Genomic DNA, 19397 nt, shown 5'->3' with positions numbered 1-19397 from the left:
TCTCTCCCCACCCAAATGTGTTTTCACACAAATCAAAGCATATTAAAAACACTTGGCCTTTTTTTCACTCAATAATGGATGCTGAAGCTTTTCCCGATTCATACACAGAACGTTTCCCCTGCCCCACATTTACAGGGCACGGTTCACCCTTGAAGAACACAAAGGTTAGGAACACTGAGCCCCTGCACAGCCAAAAGCACGTGAACAACTTCTGACTCCCCAGACACTGAGCAACTAATAGCCTGCTGCTGACCAGGGAACTTACCAATTACATCAAGCAGTCAGTTAATGTGTATTTTACATACGTATTACATACTCTACTCTTACAATAATACCTTTTTGATTTTTTCAGTATTTCTAGGCTACACGGTTTATCTGAGAGTTTTTTCAAATTGTCCCAGGTCTCCAAAAAAACTTTCCAATATATGTACTGAACAAAATCCATTGTATGAGTAGACCTGCCCAATTCAAACCAGTGCAGTTCACGGGTCAGCTGTATTTCATATTTTGTATGAATCATGATTTCTAAAAATCTCTATAATAGGCAAGACTGTTTGTAGTTAAAATTAGTGCTTCAAATAAATAAAGTTAGTGTTTTATTTAATAACTCTATACCTACAGCACTTAGCACACGTGCGAGTGTCAATGTAGAATAAATTCTCACAACCAGAACCACTAGGTCCAAGAGTACCTGGAGCTGTGATTTTGCTAAGTGGTATTAAATTACCTCTATGGGGATTCTTTACACATCCACCAGCAACAAACAGCAACAAACACAAACACAGCTGAGCTCCCTTATAATCTCACCAATGAACAAATCAAACACACAAAATTCCAAACAATAAAAAAAATTGGGGGATTTTGCCAAAATGGTACCCCACTGTAGTGTTACATGGCCTTTTAAATTTTTATTGTTGAGTACTTACCTTCGTACACTTGAGAGCATCCAGACTTCCAATCTGTGGGCCATGGAGCCCCATTACGTAGGAGGTCTACTAGCCCCCTGTCTAGTTGTGCGGAAAAGCTTCAAATTCACTGTCACGTATGTGAAGCGTATGATTCTTTAATAGGGGTACACTGTGAAGTGTTCTGGTTTATTTGGCCAATAGTTATTAAGGGTCCACCGTGTGCTAACCCTGTGGCTGTACCTTAACGTCTGTCTAAGACGGTCACCACTGCTACTGCATGAACGGGCCAGGTCTCTCCCTCACGGAGCCTACAAGTGAACAGACAACCAAGGAAAGGAGCCCTGGTCATAATGTGGCAGGAGTCTAATGAGATTAGAGGTATTTTTCACCTGGCGACAGAGCTGAAGCAGTCAACCCAAATACAGATGAGCACCGTTTCCCAAACGGCATGTAGTGCCCTACACAGCACAGGCCACAGCCCAGGAGATGACAGGCCAATGACAAGGTAAGAAACAGGACCAGAAAATCTAACACCTGAAGCACTAAGAGACCTGCCTCACGTGGTAGCAAGTAGACTCTTATGTGGTATCTTCCTCTAAACTAGGGCTTCAGAGTCTGAGCTCCTCCACGCAGCTATATGGACAGCTCCCTATATAACCCTATTGTGAGAAACTCACCGGATATCCTGGTCTCATATATTCTTTGCAAAGCTTTTTTGCTGGGAAATTAAAGTGGAAACACCTTATGGTGAACCAAGTCCCTACTGGCTCTGATACTGGACAAGGACTGAGCGCTAGCTTACCACACACCCACGTGCTCCACATACATGCAGATACTCTAGGCGTCCTGGGGAATGCCTCCACCCCAGAGAAGAAGAAGGAACGCTGCCTCTTCACCAATGTAAAGGAAAAGTTCTTTTTTTTTTTTTTTTAAAGATTTTATTTATTCATGAGAGACACAGAGAGATGCAGAGACACAGGCAGAGGGAGAAGAGGGCTCCATGCAGGGAGCCCGATGGGGGACTCGATCCCAGGACCCCGGGGTCATGCCCTGAGCTGGGCCAAAGGTAGGTGCTAAACCGCTGAGCTACCCAGGGATCCCCTAAGGGAAAATTTCTTTTTAAAAAACAGAAATTAAACTAAGCTTCTCTCTGGTTAAATCCATTAATTAATAAGTATTCTAATTGAAGTGATTTTATGATAAGAAAAATAGTTGGGAGAAATACAAACCTTACAGGACAATCCCAAAAAGCTTCCACAAGGATTTCTTCATTCAATCTTTTTATGACAGAATAATGGTAGAATGATTCGAAGTTCACCGTAGTGCGGAGTGGTAACAGAGCACCTAAATACTATTACCAGATAACCCCACTGGGCCGGGAACTCTGCAATGACTTCATGCTTTGGGACTCAGTCATCAAGGCTCTGGGGAAGCGGACAGGTCCTGGCAGCCTCCCGCCCAGTGACAGAGAACAACCTTTTGTCTCAAGCTTAATTTGATCTTTTTATTACTAATGGGTTCTTTATACCTACGTCTATGTATGTAATGAGAGTCCTGCCCATTCCTTCTACGTCTGCTTCATCTAAATTCTGATTATTTGAAACTGGTTTTGGGTTTCATTTTCTTACGGAATTCAACATGTCTTAGTTAAATTCCCGTATGCTGTTATGAGTCACAGAACAACCTCAAGAGCTATTTCCAAAGGCTGACGAAAAGAACTATTTACTATAAGCATCTTCCACAATGTTTCAAGTTCAAGTAATAATTTTAGGGAAATTAAACGTGTATTTTACCGCCACTTCCAGCCATATTAGAATAACAAGGATCAGACTCTGCCTCCAGTTACAAACAACTAGAAAATTTGGGTGGGGGGAGATATATGAACTATTTCAGACATTACACAATGGGCAGCACAGGACTGCCATTCCCAAGGGAAGGGAGATGTGTGGGGAGTCCATAATTCCCATGGCTTTCTGCCTACAATTTCTAGACAACTCAGTCAAAAGGAGGCATGATCTACACAAAGCTCAATGGCCTTTCTGAACTGGAGGTGAACAGAAAATGCAGGAAAGAGTTCTCTGTAACGAAGCAGAGTGGAAATAACTGGGGGCGAGGAGGGGGAAACAGAGCCTCAGTGATCTACAGGATAATCTACTGGCCCAACATACACGTAACTGGAGTCCTAGAAAAGGAAGTGGAGCAGAAAAATATTTAAGAAAACCACGGCCAAAATTTTTCTGAATTTGATGAAAATTTCCAGAATCTCATAAAATAGATCCAAGAAGTGTGGCAAAACTCAGGCAGGATAAATGTGAACTATTCAAGATGATATAACTCATCACAGTCAAGACTCAAGAACAGTTTCTAATTGATCTAAGCCTATTAGCATGTCAGCTGATGGCAGTAAATTCCTTAAGGACCGAGGTGGAAGGTTTTTAGATCCGACTATTATCCTACTAATTAAAAGAAGGACGTACTGTTCAGGAAGCCAGGTGGGCTGCGCCCCAGAGCCAGATCGTGGCTACATTCCCTAGAGGGCTGCAATACGCCACAGTCTACAGAAGCGAGTGACTCTGTTTTTTCATCATTTATATTAGTTTGATGGGCTGCGTAGGAAATAGGAACAGGACAGGAAGGAACACTGAGCCCTCCATTTACTACAAATGAATCATCTCATTTTAAGGTGTTCTTATGGACTTTCATTCACATTTATTAACGAAGCCTTAGTAAAAGCCCTACTCCTCATACTTGTAAGAAGAACATAAAATACTTTAAAATTAACTTTAGATGTATTTAATATAAAGTAAGTTATTTCTATTACCTTATTTGGATTTCTTTCTTTTTTTTTTTTTTAAGATTTTATTTTTAAGTAATCTCTATACTCCACACGAGGCTTGAACTCACAACCCCAAGATGGAGAGTTGAATGCTCTACCAACTGAACCATCCAGGCATCCCACCCTATTTGGATTCCTTAGATCTGTTATTGAGGTTATAAGTAACCAGTGACTAATAGCATTTAATTGGTACCCAAATGCATTATAACCAATATATTTTGTATCTCACACAGCCAAATAAACAATAGGTAAATATCAACTCTAGAAAGTTAAGAACTGTTAACAGTTTAATTTCAGATGCTTTATTCTCAGAAAAAAAAATTGATTGGCAATTAATATATTATTAACTATGCTTTCCAGACCAAATTTTAAAATGCATAAAAAAGATGTTTCTTGGGCACCTGGGTGGCTCAGTGGTTGAGCGCCTGCCTTTGGCCCGGGGTGTGACTCTGGGGTCCTGGGATCGAGTCCCACATCGGGCTCCCTGCTTGGAGCCTGCTTCTCCCTCTGCCTGTGTCTCTGTCTCTCTCTCTCTCTCTCTCCCTCTCTCTCTCTCTATGTCTGTGTCTCTCATGAATAAATAAATAATCTTAAAAAAAAAGTGTTTACTAACTATAGAGATGATTTTTGTTACGAATTTCATCTTAAAGAAATTCTCACAAAATATTTTCTGTGGCATGTTTTTAAAAAAGTCAATCACAGGAAAGATGAAAGGAGATCTTACATATGTTGAAAGCATTCGCCTGTAAAGGTCGGTAATACTTAGCAGCAGTAACACAACTAACCAGGAAAATTCCCGAGAAAAATGTTTGAAATTGTACAAGTACAAACTTAAAAGACAAAGTCGGGGTTGAGATACTCACTGTCATCTCGACCGGACTGAAAGCTGCTGCCCCTCTTCAGGGATGCTGTCTGACTCAGATGGCCCAACACCACGGGGCGGGCGTCCGTGTCCAGGTCCAACATGGGGCTGTGAAGGCCTGGAGTCCCTAGAAGAGAGGGGACACTTCCATATACTCCAGATATTCTTCCTGGGCTGACTTAGTGGACTGCTTCTCTGAGTTAGTTCTTGCTCCACTGTCCTCCACTCTTTTAAATAAAACATTGTCCAAGCAAAATAAAAGAATCGTTTTTCTAGCTAGCTTCTAAAAGTCATTCCCACCATGACAGATTCTTGGGATTCAGTTCACTACTCTGAGTTAATATAGAGACGTAACAAACGGTGAGAGAAACCTATGGGTCAGCTTAGAATGAATGCCCAGCAAAGCTGGCAGGGGCAAGGCAGAGGGGGAGGGCTACAAAACTAAAAGCCGGGATGGGAAGTACTTTTTTGAAAAAAACAGCTGATACTTGGAAGCCACGGCACTGACGCTCTCCTGGTGGAGCAGCCTTACAGCATGAACTGGCTGTCCCTTAAAATTTACATCCCCAAATCCTACGATTCCTTTGTTTGGGATGTGGGATTTGATCCCCCACTTGTGTTCCCGATGCCAGCCACCTAATTTGGATCCTTCTCACCTCACGCTGGTACTATTCTAGAAGTCGGACATTTTACTACTATCAGGCAACTCTCTTTACTGTCTGGATGAATATCACTGAAATAGTGCTTTCTGGATTCTCAGAAGTTTTCCAGAAAACCCTGGACATCCAACCAAAATTATCCCAAGAACCAGGAAACTTTTTTCCTAAAACGGATCTCAAGGTCTACTTGTATCTCATGTTGCTGGGTTAGCAAGACGTTGGCTTCACACGGCAAAATTTGCCTTGTGAGTCTGTCCCGGTGCCTGTCGTCACCACTCTGGGCTCTGCAGCCGAGCCTCCAAAGGTCTTCAAGGCAAGATGAATTCCACACACGTGTACAGAATATTCACCACGCCTCGGACACCTACACATTCTAGGTATGAAAATCCATCTTACACTTCCCTATCCTCTCCATCTGAAAGGCCTCACGCCTCACCTATCCTTCCTCTCCACCTCCTCAAACTCTTATCCTTAAAAATGCAAGTTGCGGTGCCGCTGCTCCATGAAGTCACCTACAATTCCAACCCGGAGAGCTGCCTGCCTTCTCCGTCTTCTGACGCCAGTGCAAAGAAACCCGATTCAGTTGACCTAATATTCTACCTTTTTTGCTCTCCTACCTCCAAACCAAAATATTATCTTCTCAGGCTTAAGGGTTAAATATTGCATCTCTGTCCACAATCACTGGGCCTTCTGCAAATAACCCCCTCAATATATACTGAGTGACTGATATTATATTATTCAATAAGAACTCTACTCCTTCTTTTATAACTCAGGAGAGAAAAAGCAAATAGATAGGTTTTCAGACGCAAAAGGCAAAACATCCCTGCCACTGATAATATTAGTTATTCAGTAACACTGAACAAGTAGGCCCTGAGGATGAGGTGATGAGTAACAGATAAGGCCCTGCTTTCAAAGTTTGTACATTCTGGTAGTAGAGGCAGAAAATGAAGCAATACATAAATACAGCAAAAACGTGCTCTGGAGAACCTGCTTGGGGGAGCTCCTCCTATCATGAGCCACGTAACACGATATAACACGAGCTATCTCCTTGTGTTCTCACAAGTGCTCCTAAGGTAGGGTCTGTAGAAATAGAATCATTCGAAAAGATTTTTTAGTGTCTTACTAAAACACTAAATAAACTAAAACACTAATAGAGTTTTACCGAAGACATACTACGTTTCAGCTGTTGTGCTAAATGCTTCACTCGCGTGCACTTCTACTCGGGAAGCCCTGTGTCGAAGATACGACTTGTAAAAGTCCCATATTTTAAAGCAACAAACAACTTGTTTGTTAAAACAACATGAGATGTGATAGAGAGTAAGAAAACACAAACAATGAAGAGATAGTATTTTTATAATTGAGTTTTTGTATATTAAAGAAGTTGTGTGTGGAAGCTTTTAATAATTGATGACATTTCCCTTTGCAGTGTATGTAGTTGCCACTGCTATTAGCTGTAGAATTCAAGAAATTAATATGAAAATATCAATTTCCTGACATACTTTAAAAGGAAATATAAAGGAGCCCAAACTTAGCATCAGAATAAATATTTACACAAAAATTGTAATACATATAACATTTTATATAGGAAGGTATAAGAAAAGAATGCTTAAAATATGGGTGGGGCCCCTGGAGGGCTCAGCGGGTAGAGCACCAGACTCTTGATCCCAGGGTCACGAGTTCAAGCCCCACATTGGGTGTGGTGCCTACTTCAAAAAAAGGCCACGTGTTACTCATGATGGTTTCAGAACTATACATTTTCTTAAAGATTTATCTATTTGAGAGAGAGAGAGAGAGCGCGTGCACGTGAGCATGAGTGGGAGGAGGGGCAAAGGGAGAGACTCTTCAGCAGATTCCCCGCTGAGCATGGAGCCCAGGGCAGGGCTGATCTCATGAAACCAAGTGTTAGAGGCTCATCCAGATGCCACAAAACCATACATTTTTTATTAAGAAGGAAAGCACTTCCTACTTTCCTGAATATACATTATATAGTATTTCTATTTAAAAAAATATGATTATGGGGGGGGGGGGAGGCACCTGGGTGGCTCAGTCAGGTAACATCTGCCTTCAGCTCAGGTCACGATCCCAGGATCCTGAGATTGAGCCCTATGTCTGCCTCCTGCTCAGCAGGAAATGTGAGCACATGTATGCTCTCTCTCTCTAATAAACAGAATCTTAAAAAAAAAAAAAATGTGTGTGTGTGTGTGTGTATATATATATATAGTTACCATTGTTCAAGTAGATCCTCGGAAAAAGATTTTCCCCATAACTGATATGTTTACAATTTTAATATAAGTAGTTTAAGTCACTTATATAGTTTAAGTAAATCTTGAATTTTGAAACTGTTAAAGGATTATCTTCTTCTTTAATAACAGAAATTGTATTAAGAATATGCTTTTCTTCTTTTAGAATCATATCATCATTTTCCATAACATCAGGAAAAGAAAATTTAACATGAACTAATTCCTTAATTGTCAGGGTTGAATTCCCCGGGAGCTCAGACAACAATACCTACACCCTCGGGACTAAGCGGCATCTGGGACACATCTGCAAGGCGCATTTTTGCAGAGTGACCAGGAGGGAGCGCTTCAGCACCACACACAGGCTTGAGCCCTGCAGACTCGACATTAAACTCAGAACCCAGCTTCCTTCTCTGACATCTATGGTTTTTTGTTGTTGTTGTTTTAAAAATAATAAGGTCTTAGGATAGGTTATTTTACAGGGAATTAGGAAGATCATCCTCTGAAAAAGAAAATTAAAACATTTTATTTTATTTTTTATTTATTATTTTTTTAAAATCCCAGTTGTCAGGGACTATTTACTATCAAGTGTTCAAAACAAAACAAAACAAAACAAAAAAGCAAACTTGAGGACTTGTACCCTCCTTTTAAACTTAAATTACATGACGTGGCATTCCTACCCTATAAAATCATTACAAATACGAAGTGGTTTTGGTGATAAATACGCATTACTCTAAAAAAACAGATGAGAAAAAACAATTTCTGTAACATCAAATCAACAAAAGGCTTTAAAATATCTTACAAGAGATCAGCATATTTTCTCTTGATTGCCTTACTTCGCAGTATGATAACATCTTTTGATGTGCTTGAGACATATATACTTTATATGAAACATACGGTTATTAAATGAGAATAATCAGGAGGTTTCCTATTATGACACCCTAACTCATGTGCAACTACAATTGATGCTACTTGTGCGTTTTCCCTGACAACCTGAATTATCTGCCCTTTGATATCCGGTTGAGAACGGTATCAACTGTATACAAACAACTTTAGTTTTTTCATTACAATTTTACCTCTAATGGGACATTTTGCAGGTGACAGAAACAAGTTTTTTTTATGAAATTGTGTTTGACTTTGTCTTTCTCAATCCTGCATTAGCTTATGAGAGGTCATTTATTTCCCTGATAGTGAATTTTATCTAGAAATGAACTGTTCCTACAATTTTTTCTAGATGAAAAAAATTTTTTAAAGTTTTTTTTACTTATTTGAGAGAGAGAGAGAGAGAGAGAGCACGCATAAGTGAGGGGGACGAGCAGAGGGAGGGAAGCAGGCTCCCCACGGAGCAGGGATCCCAACACGGGGCTCCGTCCCAGGCCTCCGGGACCATGACCTGAGCAGAAGGCAGACGCTTAACCGGCTGAGCCACCCGGGAGCCCCAAGATGAGAAGTTTGTAAAAGCCTTTTATTAAATAAGACTACAGCCTTGGTGAAAGGTCGTAACTTCCTGGCTTCATTTGTGCTAATACCAACAAACTGTTTGCTGTATTTGAAACTGGGGCAGGGATTAACCCAAGATTCTCCTGGTTACACAACCGGAATGGGGTTCCGCAGCTCGCCTAAGCAATTGTCACAGGCCAATACTTCATGATCTGTAAAAATCAGGGCTTGACACGATAGGATTTTTAAAGTCTTCTTTGGGTGTAAAATAGTGATTTTAAGGTATGAAGCCTGAATCTGAAACTTTAAATCACCACTGCAAACAAAATGGGAAATATGTTTACTGTGCTCACTATTCCTACAATTAGGACACCGATGAGTGAGTGGTGTTATCTAAACGTATAAAAAGTCTCCCTCTACACACGACGAGATGAGCGCTGGGTGTTATGCTATATGCTGGGAAACTGAATTTAAATAAAATTTTAAAATAATGAAAAATAAAGAATATAACGACTTCAGAAAAAATAAAAGTCTGCCTCTAGAGAGAAATGTGCAAAGTAAGCCTAAAGTAGAAATCATATCGAGAAAACAATAAAGACAACAAAAAAGACAACAAAAAAACCCCGTCAGAATTTCATGGTACTTACTACGATGGCCCTGTTTGGAAGACACTAAAGCAGGGTGAGCAATAAATACACTCAAATGAGTAAATGCTTATGAGATCAAAATTGTTGGGTGATAAACAAAGATGTGTGGGGAATAACTGCAGAGGAAAGATGACCTTGGAGCCAAAATTCCACGTAGGCACATCCCCCGTAGCAGGAGAACCGGCGCCACAGAACTTCTAGCCCTAACAATGCCAGGTGCTGCTTGCAGGAAAAACGATACAAACAAAACCTGGGGTAAGAGGGTGCAGCCAAGTCTTGTACATCCCGCAAACCAGTGTTCAGGTTACGGTTTTACCAATGTAGCGGAGGAAAGGATGCACAGCCTACATACAGATGCCTGAAGAAGAATCTTGGGGACAAAAAACAACAAACCTCCAAACATTTAAAATTCTAAAATAATGATAATAATAATAATGACTAAGCCTCTTAATTACTGACAAATTCAGAATCCGTCTTTTGTTTCCCCAGTTAAAGCTTCTGTAACCGGCTACCCCCGTTCGCAAAAGGAGCTCTTCTTCTAATTGTGAGGACGCAGGAGAAACTGAACAGATCGTTAACAAACAGGAGAGAAAAACCATTTCTGGAACACTATAACAGAAAATTTGTTTTAATTTGGAGAAAAGAGGAAATTTATTCTCAAAAGTTGCTGAAGCTGCCTGCTACAGAACAATAATGAAACAATCCTAGTTTTAAAAGAGTAAAAAGCAGCTGCAGTGTAGAGATAATCAGACGTCCTCTAAAAGAAAATAAACTATCAATCTTTCACAATTTGCTCTTAACAAGTTGAAAGACTTGCTGATTTTTTCCGACTGATAATGAAGTCAGGAATCTACAGAAAATGCTCGTTCCACCTCGCACTCCGAACCACTTCCAGGAAACCTTGTCAGGTGTCGCCCAAAACCCTCCCGAACCCTCCAGAACTTCCTGACTCAAGCTGGGCCAGTGTCCCCGACTTTCAATGCAAATGGCAGTGAGTCTGCTCAGCAAGCCCGGCCCAAGGGCAGAGGCAGCCGGCCTGCAGCTGGGGGGCCAGGCTGTGGGGGGCAGGATGGGGGGCCAGGCCCACGAAGGCACCGCCTTTGCCCATCTTCGGGCCTCCTGCAGCAAGTGGGCTCCTAGCACGCCGCTGAACACACTTCCCCACCACCCTGGCCCCCCCCAGCCACCCCCTGGCCCCCCGCCCCCTCTGGCCACTCTCGGCCACCCCCTGCCCCCCTGCCCACCCCCCCACCCCACCCCCCTGCTCCGCACAGCACAGGTGGCCTGGGGACCCTGTCTCACGGGCACACGCAGAACCTCAGCCCGGAGCCGGGGCCACCGGGACAGAATTAAAAACTCCCCACAAATTAGACCTGTGTCAACAGATAAAAGCGTTCTTTTTGATCTTCTTCTTCTCTCTATACTTAAAAGTTCCTACCGGGGCACCTCCTCCATTTAAAGAGAATCATTTAATCCGAATTAAGCAAAGGGAGACATATTCAATGTAGTCCCGTTGATCTCACTCCACTTGTGAGGGTGTCACGATTGTCCCAAGCAGTTTCCAAGCAGGAATTCTGGTGCATTTTAACAGCATTCAGAACAGTAGGTAAAAGAGGAAATGGAGGATCCCTGGGTGGCCCAGCGGTTTAGTGCCACCTTCAGCCCAGGGCGTGACCCCGGGGTCCCGGGATCGAGTCCCACGTCGGGCTCCCTGCATGGAGCCTGCTTCTCCCTCTGCCTGGGTCTCTCTGCCTCTCTCTCTGTCTCTCATGAATAAATAAATAAAATATTAAAAAAAAAAAAGAGGAAATGGGCTTTAAAAGCAAGACCACAGGTGTGAGCCACGAGCAGTATTTAGTAGCCAGCACCGGCCACGTAGGCAAGAACCAGGTATTTGTAATAAGTTGGGGAGGCAAGTATCAAAACTATTTATGCTTTTACTAGAGCACCCTATTCTTTTGTGATTATATATAGATCTAAATAGAGAAAACGTGCTTAGAATAGATGAGCAACAGAATTATTACACAAGGATAGAACACAGAATTAAAATGTTTGTAGTGCGTATTTTACAACTACCAGTTAACGCTAGCGTTCAATGCGTGCTTGACAAGCATCATCAAACATGTGTTCTCTCTTCAGGGCAGGGGACGTGGATGAGACATGAAACGGCTCCCAGCTGCAGGAAGCCTCCTTCCAGATGGACAGTAAGCCAAGGCAGTGGAAAACCACCAGCTGCTGGGATAAAGAAACTGGGGGGAAAAGTCCTTTTCAAATAAGCCTCTTTGGCCTGGTTTAACAAGGATAAGCCACTCATTCATTGTAAGGTGAATTGAATCTAGTACAAAATAGGAGAAACAGGATCTTCATCAATTCTTTCCTATGATGTTCAATGGCTGTTATTTTACAAATGAATGCTATGGTGCTTAGAGGTCCTAGGTCACTGACTTGATTTTATTTTTTTAAAGATTTTATTTATTCATGAGACACACAGAGAGGCAGAGACACACAGGGAGAAGCAGGCTCCATGCAGGGGACCCGACGCGGGACTCGATCCCGGGACCCCGGGGTCACGCCCTGGGCTGGAGGTAGACGCTCCACCGCTGAGCCCCCCGGGCGTCCCAGGCCACTAACTTTAAAACATTACTTAAATTAGGAGTATTCATTACTAGTCTTAATTTTAATTTGGCAGTTACAATTGTCTTTTCAAATTAGATCAAAAACAAAATCATTATATAAAAACCTGTTGATCCACACTCAGGTAATTAACACTGCTTGTATGAATTCATACTATTCACAAACAACAGTGATGATTTCTGATGGAATGCGCTTTAAATCCAATTCATGGCGTTCTGAACATCACCTGGGTTTCTTCTCTTTCTGAAAAGAGGACAAAGCGGAGAGGTGCACGGACGCCACTGTGCTGCAGAGAGGTTTTCTCCAGCAGTCCGACGCCAGCACTTCCACTTCTGTCTTCCATACCTCCTTAAAGCTTATAAATCTCAAAGCAAGTGAATAAAATCCCATTAGAAGCATTTTTGCCTTCTAAAGCCAATCTAAAAAATAGTCACAACAACAACAACAACACACAAAAAAAAAAAAAAAAAAAAAAAAAAAAAAAAACAAGGGAGCAGATAAAGCTGGGGCTGTGTCTTAGGAAGAACAGGTGGGCATCCAAGCACTATTTCCTATCTGAAGCGGCTGCAGGGATGCCTTTCCTGGGTTTCTTTGTAAATAAACTTCTACTAACCTGGATTCATACTGTTATTATCAACATTCAGAAGAGAAACGGTTTTTTAAATCTCCGGAAAACACATTTCATAAAAGGACCGTCCTTATGTACAACCTAACATTGTAACTTTAAAAGAAAAATTATGATCTTATTAAAAAATTTAATATAGGTATAACAACACATTTTTACTGTCTTTTTGACCATGGAAATATTTTTGTAGTTCCATAGAAAATTTGATGAATCTGCTGCTGGTTTCCTACAGAGACTGCAATTTATTTATTTATTTTTTAGGAGTTTTTTTTATTACTGTTTTTTGAGACTGCAATTTAATCTAGGGTACAGGAAGTTTACTTAACCCTACATTATAAAAGTACCAGAATTATATTTATTAACTCTACTAATTAAAAGTGTATACACACACATATTAATGTACACAAAGGTCAGGCTATATTTTTTAAATATCATGAAAAATAGTTTAGTTACACTATGTAAGTTCAGAAAATTGAACATGACCTATAAAATATATAAGCTTGAGTTGAAAATATAGGCTTTTATAGCTTAAGATCATCAGATAAACAAATATTTTTATTTCCGCAAGTAATTAATAATCTGCTCAGTGTCTGGAAAAATTTAAAGAGTAGCTATCTAGCACAGCACCTCTATTCTTAACATTTTCTCTTCCGTAGTAGATCCACACTGTGATGATTCAGAATAAGCCTTTCCGGTGCGACACACCATCCCTTAAGTTTCCAAAGGGCACCTGAGCCACACGTAAGCGTATTTTCTTCTGTGGTGTGAATATTTTAAGGAGCCTATTGCTTTCTTAAGCCATTGCTCCTATTGTGCCCTTTTTCCAAATGTCCATTCGGGAAGTCCTAATTAAGGACACGTCTCCAAGAAGGCAGTAATTGCTCCAGGAACAGGCTGACGCCTTTTCCCCTGAGTTATTAGACACCAGCCGGCATGTATTTTAAGAGCCAGACTCATTTTCAAAACAACAACAACAAAAACACCTTTGAAGCCTACCTTTAAACATCCTGTTTGAGACTGTCCGTAGGGGGCTCAGCAAAGGCCTTTCCTGACAGGAAACCTGAAAACTGAGTCTAATTTTGGACCTATTTCATAGGAATTTTAAGAGAGGATTGACACTTCTTACAAGGCGGTAATACAAGTTTTCAGGTCAGAGGGCTACGGTGGACACGGGGAGGCAGCAAAACCGTTAGCCAGCTCAGGCCGGGAAGGAAGGAGAAACGGGCCAAGCCTTCCCTTGGTGTTCAGCTCCAATGAGGGTTTTGATTGCTAATCCTTTTCCGGTCCCCCCCCCCCCCCATCTTTGTCTCCTCTTAGAAAAACCAAAAGACCACGTCTGGGCTATAGAGGCAGGTCACGGAAGAGTAGTGAGGAGTATTTGGGGATGGACGTCAAAGTGTTCCTTAAGGTACGACGGTAACAACAGGAGTTCTGTGCTCCAGAACTTATCCTCTGGAAGGCACCGTCTACTAGGTCCAGCGCATGTTATTACTAGAAAAACCGGGATCCGAAGAAAGATCTAGGGGATCCCTGGGGGGCTCAGCGGTTGAGCGTCTGCCTTCGGCCCAGGGCGTGATCCTGGAGACCCGGGATCAAGTCCCACGTCAGGCTCCCTGCATGGAGCCTGCTTCTCCCTCTGCCTAGGTCTCTGTCTCTCTCTGTGTCTCTCAGGAATAAATACATAAAATCTTTAAAAAAAAAAAAAAAGTGTATTGTCAAGGAAAGCATCCCAATTCTCTAAAAAAAAAACAAACAGAAAAAAGATCTAATGCAGTGTTCCTAAGAATATCAACCTTATGACCTAATGACCTAGCTGTGCCAAGAAATAATTTATATACAAAAGAATCTTTCTTGGAAAAAAGGTGGTTTTTTTAATGTAGGATTGCTGTCTCTGAAAATCTATCATCATCTTTGCTTATGAGATTTTCTCTGAAGACCACAAGACTAAATACAATTAACATTTTTTTTCTTCTCAAACAGCTGTGTAAAGACTTTAGGACTTCAAAAATACACTTGTATGTTAATTAGATTTCTTAAATTCATGCATAAAGACCAACCAACTTTACTTAAGAAGACATCAAGAAACCTTTTCCTGTCTGAAATACTTATCGCCTAACTATTTAAAATTGTATTTTATTTCACAGGACTGTCTCGGTGCTTAACCATTGTTCTGCGGCCTGGGGGTCTGCTCAAACAACTACAACCAGCCTTAAAAGTCCAAGTACAGATATTCTAATAGAGGGACTTGACAATTCAGTCTTTAGATTTAGAATGCAAGGAGGTTTCCTCTAGAAAAAAGGATCCTAGGGGGATCCCTGGGGGGCTCAGCGGTTTGGTGCCTGCCTTTGGCCCAGGGCATGATAGAGTCCCGCATCGGCCTCCCTGCGTGGAGCCTGCTTCTCCCTCTGCCTGGGTCTCTGCCTTTCTCTCTCTCTGTGTCTCTCATGAATAAATAGATAAAATCCTTAAAAAAAAAAAAAAAAAAAGAAAGAAAGAAAGAAAAAAGGATCCTGAGAATACCGGAATAAAAACTGAAAGTTCGCAGTGAAGCACCAGGTGGAACTGAGGCACTGCCTCATCCTGTTCGTCGTCTTCATAAATCCCGCGTCTTGTCGCACCTGCTCCCACACCTGCACGCGGAGAACCTGCCGCCGGCCTCCCCGGCCTCCCCGGCCTCCTTGGTGGAGGAGCGCAGCCCGCGGGAGCGGGGAGGGACCTGCTCCCCACCCCGCCCCTGTCCAGGACAAGTGGAAGCTGGAGGTCACTCTCTGAGATGCGCAACAGATCTAACGTCATCGACTAAACTGCACAATACCCCAGGGTGTTTTTCCATTTCTAAAATAACATCATTATACGAAAACATCCAATAAAAAGCCCAAACGATATTTAGGAGGCCTCCTCCGTACGCCCTTACACTAAGAGTGTATGGAGACTCTCAAACATCAACGCAGTGTCCACCTTGAACGACCGGCTTATTCCCAGGAAACTCCTAATCAAGACAAATATTCTATATAAATACGTCCACGCATACATACACCTGTGGTACGTGCGGTCACGTTACCTGTGTAATGTCGCAGGCGCGGATCAACGAGCGAACGCGTCAATGACATACACAGGCATCGGTGAGAACGACCAGAAGAGGGATCGAGTGCAATGTACCGGGGGCCAGTTCTTCCATCCTAGGAAATACACGTTCAGTCTAGACTCATGTCACCTCGCATGCCATTTGCCTTTGTACTGAGTCCAAGTTAAAAAGTCACGGTATCGATGTACTTGGGAAGATTCCCGGGCATATTAAAGGGCTCCTGAATCTTGAGAACTAACTGAATCTTTGGGATTAAGAAATTGTTGATGACTTTCAGGTAATGATAATGGTGTTCTGGTTACAGTTTATAAAAAGCATTTTTTTTTATCTCTGGAAATTACATACTGAAATAATTATGAATGAAATAATGTGACCCGCTTCAAAAATAACTCAAGGTGAGGGAAGGTAAGAAGCAGGTAAGGGTACAAATAGAGTCAGATGGGCTGTGAATTGATAACTGTTGAAAGTGGGATACGGGGCAGCCCGGGGGGGGGGGGGGGGGGGGGGCGGGGCTCAGCAGTTTAGCACTGCCTTCGGCTCAGGGCGTGATCCCAGGGTCCTGGAATCAGTCCCGCGTCGGGCTCCCTGCATGGAGCCTGCTTCTCCCTCTGCCTGTGTCTCTGCCTCTCTGTGTGTCTTCCATAAATAAATAAATAAAATCTTTAAAAAAAAAAAAAGAAAATAGGTGAGACACACAGGTTAGTTCACCATATTTATTTTTTATTTTCCAAAATAAAATCATAAAAGCTCATTCTGATATGAGCTCAGAGAACACACCAATTTTCCAGTTAAAAGGCTTTTCTATGTTAGGATTATCTATGCTGTTCGTATTAGTAGTATTTGCTGACAATAAAAAACAGCCGGTAGGCATGTTCTCCTGGATGTCAACCAAAAATCAAAATGTAACTTGTGAATGTGTAACTAATATATTTAGGAAACTTACATTATGTGGTGTATGAAATCTGTGGAGTAAATTCAAAGAGCTGTAAACTGTTATTTTTTTTTTTTTACTTCCTAATCAGAAAGACCAACTGAAGAAAATAACTTTAAGTCGAGCTCAATCATCCCTAACAAATATACATTCTTTTCGTTATTTCCTAAGTGATGAGCAAGTTCTGCAGCAAGTGTGTGGTCAGTGAATTGAAAAGGGAGGGCTCCAGTTAAACGTTAGGTTTCATCATGTTTTTCCCAGACATCTGATTTGAAATAGTTCTGGATGAATACAGATAGCAGGACATAACATCAAGACGGCGGGGATGCAATCCATGAGGTAGAACGCGTGTGCCCATTTACCGTCAAGAAAGATTCAGGCCGTAGGCAATGAATAGTGGCCATCAGGTATTTCAGGTATGGATGCGACAATAAAACACACGAAATTTCATGGTACTGCTGCAATTTCTTTTCTTTTCTTCTTTTTTTTTTTTTTTAAGATTTTATCTATTTATTCATGAGAGACACAGAGAGGCAGAGACACAGGCAGAGGGAGAAGCAGGCTCCCTGCAGGGAGCTTACATGGGTCTCGATCCCAGGACCCCGGGGTCACGCCCTGAGCCCGAGGCAGATGCTCACCTGCTGAGCCACCCAGGGATCCCTAGTTTTCCAATTTCAAATAGTCTCTATGTTGTCTTCATAAATTACACACATTCCAAATATTCAAATATTTTCATGACCAAATTACAGAGTCACATTGTATCTTCTTGGCATAAGTAGGAAAACCGTTTGTTAGACCACGCAGCCTCCTTTAACCTGGAGACTGGCACTGCTGTGCCCATGACCCTGCTTAGTGAAGCGGGGAGCAGGTGACGTTTACGAGCACCTTCTAGGCATCCGGGCTACGCCGCGCCTCTTCATCTAGATAACGGATATTCACCATGTAGGCTCAATGGAAATACTGTCTCCTCTATAAAACTTCCTTGGACCTCCCCTGAACGGCCTCGAGTAGATTTCTATATGCCCTGCTCCACGAACCTTTCACAATCATCGCCACGTGAGTCTTTTCCCACCAGACCACACAGCACGTCTGTCCTGCTCACCGGTCCCTAGCACGGCACGTGGTGCCCGGATTAGGGACCCAGACCCTGCCTGATTCACCTGCGAGCTTCAACAAATGCTGAGGCCTGGACCCAGAGATTCTAAAATAATCAGTAGGAATGAAGTGGAGGCCAGGAATTGACGGTCTTTAAAAATACCCGGGGGATTCTGAACGTACACAGATCCGTACGGCCCTCTAAACATCCCTAAAGACCAGCCTGTGCGTATCCTTGAGGTCATTTTCACCTGCGACGCCTACTAAGTAATTAACGACATTAACAGGAAGTTTGATGTGCCGTTAATAAAAAAGATATTTGGATTTTCCTCAATATCAAGAAGAGAAAAGAACAAAATCATGGCTGGAAAGTACTCAAAATCAAGCCAACTAATTCATGACGAAACCCTGTTATCAATAAGTAATCGTAAGCTCTCCATTTGCTGCCTTCTGTTCCAGGACTGTCCTTACGTGACTGCACTTGCTTCTGGAAGCCTCGTCCTGGAAGCATCCCCAGGCCTTATGCTGCGTACGCATCTGGCACCTCACGCTGCTGAAACTGCACCTCCCGAGGTCACCAACAGTCGCCTCAGCACTAAATCTAAAGGACATCATCTTATTCACCTTAAAATGCCTGCTGATCACGCGTCTCCTCTGGCTGTGTGACACTGCACCCCCCGCTTCCTCCTACTGGCCCCGTAGGTACTGCCCCCCACGATTCTGTCCTAAGGTTTCTCCTTTGCTCCACCTTCTCGGGTGAATGCATCAAGTCTCGGGACCATCTATACACAGATCACACCCAAATCTCTTGCTCTTCAAATTCAAGATACGTTTGGGAATCATCCCTTGCAGGTCAGACAAGTCCAAATCGAGACTGTCCAAGCCAAAGGAAAAAAATGATTTTCTGCCCTGTGTTCCCCAACTCAACGGGGCCATCATCCCAACTAGTTGCTGGGGTCAGGGATCTGGGGGTCACCCATGACCACTTGTTCCTCCCTATTCCTCAATCAAGTCCTATCAATTCCAGTTTCTGAACAGCTCTGGAATCTGTCTCTGCTCCACATCCACCACCCTCGTGTGAAGCAGCCCGGCAGCCTGCAAACCAGCTCCTCTGATCCACCCCTGCTCCCTCTCATCCTCACTCCATGGAAGCCAGAGCTGTCCTTTAAAAATTAAGTCTCGATGGGTCTTTACCCATCTTAAGGGTCTTCAGACCCTTAATCGCAGCCCAGGGTCCTCTGCATCAAGTCCAAAGCCCTTCAAGCGGCTACGCGGTCCATGCAAGACCTGGCGCCCGGTGCCAAAGCCTCCACTCTTGCCACTCTGGGCACGACGTCAGACACAGCGAGTTCAGGGGCCGCCTCTTCCCTGCGGCCCTGTGCACATTCTACTTTCTCTTCCTGGAAGGGTCTTGGCCTCTTTCCTCTATTTAACTGGC

The 19397-nt window shown here is 42.6% G+C and overlaps 1 protein-coding gene across 8 annotated transcripts in view; it reads right to left on the bottom strand.

Moving 5' to 3' along the window:
* EXOC2 (exocyst complex component 2) overlaps positions 1-19397 on the bottom strand; it is a 226095-nt gene that overhangs the window by 103695 nt on the left and 103003 nt on the right. For 7 of the 8 annotated variants that reach the window (XM_077886050.1, XM_077886057.1, XM_077886058.1 and 4 more), the window contains one exon: positions 4608-4733. The exons of the other annotated variant lie outside the window; for it this stretch is intronic. In XM_077886050.1, the coding sequence (XP_077742176.1) occupies positions 4608-4733 (126 nt within the window). The remainder of the gene's footprint in view (positions 1-4607; positions 4734-19397) is intronic. 8 annotated transcript variants of the gene reach the window in all.

This window comes from Canis aureus, chromosome 37 (genome assembly GCF_053574225.1).
Source record: "Canis aureus isolate CA01 chromosome 37, VMU_Caureus_v.1.0, whole genome shotgun sequence".
Taxonomy (NCBI): Eukaryota; Metazoa; Chordata; class Mammalia; order Carnivora; family Canidae; genus Canis; species Canis aureus.
The sequence above is the reverse complement of the archived record's forward strand: the minus strand, read 5'-3'. Positions and strand labels throughout refer to the sequence as shown.